The sequence below is a fragment of the Sinocyclocheilus grahami genome, unplaced genomic scaffold (genome assembly GCF_001515645.1).
Source record: "Sinocyclocheilus grahami isolate Dianchi unplaced genomic scaffold, SAMN03320097.WGS_v1.1 scaffold935.1, whole genome shotgun sequence".
Lineage (NCBI taxonomy): Eukaryota > Metazoa > Chordata > Actinopteri > Cypriniformes > Cyprinidae > Sinocyclocheilus > Sinocyclocheilus grahami.
This window is the reverse complement of record NW_015506114.1, coordinates 14,338-17,120: the sequence shown is the minus strand read 5'-3', so window position 1 is coordinate 17,120 and position 2,783 is coordinate 14,338. Positions and strand designations below refer to the sequence as shown.

The window sequence follows — 2,783 nt, the reverse complement described above, 5'->3', positions numbered from 1 at the left end:
TTTGTCTTTCTGTGGCTCTAATAAAGTCTGTGTGCTTCATTTATAGAGCTATAATATAGGTCGCGCTTTCTCTTTCTGTTTGCTCAGTTTTTTAAACACCGAACTTCAAACTCATCGATGCCAAATTGTTCATTCTTGAAGTAAACTTGTGTCCGTTTGGTGATTAAATAAGCTGTTTTAGACTGCTGCTCGAGTTGAACGCGACGCGTCCGGAGTGTGTGTGATACCGGTGAGTTCTCCTAGACTTTTATTTTGATTAGATAATCATCAAGTGTTCAAGAATAGAAGCAGAGAAAGTGTGAGAGTATACATACAATATCCATATGTATATAATTTTAATGCTATAGCCTTTGTGTATATATTTAAAGATGTGCATCTTTAAGCATGACAGTTGAAATGAAATGGTAACACTTTAAAATAAGTCCATTTGTAGCATTAAGATTAATGAAAGTATTGTTCCTTGTTAGAGTGTGTTAATTTCAACATTTACTATTACTATTTTTTTTTTACTACTACTACTAGTATGGTTCAGTACTGTTTTTGTTAATAAAGCACTATTTTAGTTTTTGTTCAGTATCAATTTTAAAACAATCGGTTAATTCATCGGTATCGGCCAGTGTGGTCCAACCTAGCTATCGGTATCGGTAACTATCGGTCGACCTCTAGTTTGGATGGTGTGCTATTTTAGAGCTATTGATATACTATTGTAGTTTTTGTTAATATTTGAATACATTTTTTATTATTATTTATTTATTTAACGTTTTTCTTAGGGTCTAAGAAAGATCAGCAAATCAATCATTGTTGGCTGTTCCGCAGTCCAAAAAGAAGTCAAAAGGTGATCATGTTTTTTCGGTAGTAGGCCTAAAATTGTGGAACAGTCTCCCCCTTTATATTCGGCAGGCTCCTTCTATAGAGGTTGTTAGGTCTCAGTTGAAGACACATTTTTTTAGTCTGGCTTTTCAAGTAGGGACATTTTGATTATGGGAACCCTTACAATTGTCTGTTTTATTTGTGTGTAAGTTATGTTTGTGTGTTTGATGTTTATTCTTAATGTTTGTGAAGCACATTGGGCAACAAAGTTGCATTTAAATGTGCTGTATAAATAAATAGAAGTTGAAGTTTCTAGATTTTATAAAGTTTTAGTTTTCATTATTAGCTTAATTAGTTTATTTTCATTATTTCAACTTAAACAAAACAAAAATAAGTAATGCTGGCAACTGGCTGAAATATATTTTTTTAATATTTTATTTAAATATTGAAAAAATATACAGTATATTTTACATGTATTTTGGTTAATGATTACTATTACTATTTCAAGTAATAAAATAGTTATTTATGGTTTTGGTTTTAGTCTTAGTTTGGAACAACATGAAGGTAACATTTTCATTTTAACGTGAATTGCCATTAACTCCTGTCTTCAATTACTTACATCCACCATATATTGTTTGACTTGCACAGCTCCCGAGCAGGTTCCAGCTTCCCAGCATACAGGGATCATCACAGAGTGCTGTCATCTTCACGGGTCACCATACCTCCAACGGCTCATCAAGAAATGATGGCGTCACAACCACACGTTCACCATCTCAGACAGAGCTGATACCTAATCATCCTTCACTCTCTCCTCTACAAAATGGCCTTTGTATGCACTCCCATGTTTTAAAAGCCAGTGGCACTATCATTTTATCTGATGACATTCTAAACTCAGGTGATTTCCTTGAGGAGAGACATTTGAGTGACGTGCGTGAAAAGCAGATGGAGTCTGACTGGGACGTCTCTCAGAGGGCAGGAGAGCGGCATAGATGTGAAGAACTAAAGTCACCTCACACGACCCTGAAGGAAGTTGAAGTGTCCTCTCAATCTGTGACCGCGAAGAAGCCTGCAGACATTGTGTCATTAGAGCAGTATCTGAACCGCAGTCCTTCCCCAGATACCACTGATCCAAGAGATTCCTCACAGTACATGAACTCTGGAGGTGAGGATGAGGAAGGTGACTCCACGCCAAGACATCAAGATCTTTCAGGTTTGAATTTTCTGCTTAATTAACTGCAATTCTACATTGTGATTAAGCAGAATTATTGATATGACGTGACAATTTTTTTTTTTTTGATTAGCCCATTTTAAGAGTTATACATAATCATCTACACATTTCAGATGACACTAACAGCAGACATCACGCTTTGAGAGGAGATGTTGTAATTCAAGAGCAAAGTGTAATACCCTTTCAAACACACAAGCAGGTCAACACACAGGAATCTGGAAGACTTCACTCTCTCGAATCCCCCAACAGGTACAGTTGCTTGGATTGTTTGACTAATTTCTTCTTTCTGAACACAGCCAGAAACTATGGACCCAAAGACTGGCCCTACTGAATGTTTGCTACTCCAAAAATATATATATATATATATATAAAAATATGTTCCTTGAGGTTCACCTATAATGTTCATAAAAAAAAAAACGAAAACAGTCATTTGTAGCCATAATAATCCTCTGTCTGAAATTATCTGTTTTAAGGATGCGGCCCTTTTAACGCTTTAATTGCCTGAAAAAAAATATTATTGTCACCACTATTGCACATGCTGTCAGATCCAATGCGATAATGGCTACTTCATCTTTCAACAAAAGTTTCTTTGTGAACTCTTTATTACACTCTGCTTCGTTTGCAAAACAGTCTGCAGTCAAATGTTCCAAACAAACATATAATCCTCAGATGATATCTGGGATGCCATTAAAAATAACCTATCCACTGTTCCTGATGCTTCCTTCTGAAGGCTGTACAGACGCAA

The 2,783-nt window shown here is 35.8% G+C and overlaps 1 protein-coding gene across 1 annotated transcript in view; it reads left to right on the top strand.

Annotated features, from left to right (window-relative positions):
- The window catches only part of LOC107564445 (centrosomal protein kizuna-like), a 21,030-nt gene extending 18,661 nt beyond the window's left edge, over positions 1-2,369 (top strand). The window contains exons 4-5 of the mRNA XM_016249540.1: positions 1,459-2,020; positions 2,152-2,369. Coding sequence (XP_016105026.1) covers positions 1,459-2,020; positions 2,152-2,369 — 780 coding nt within the window. The remainder of the gene's footprint in view (positions 1-1,458; positions 2,021-2,151) is intronic.
- Positions 2,370-2,783: the final 414 nt, after the last annotated feature.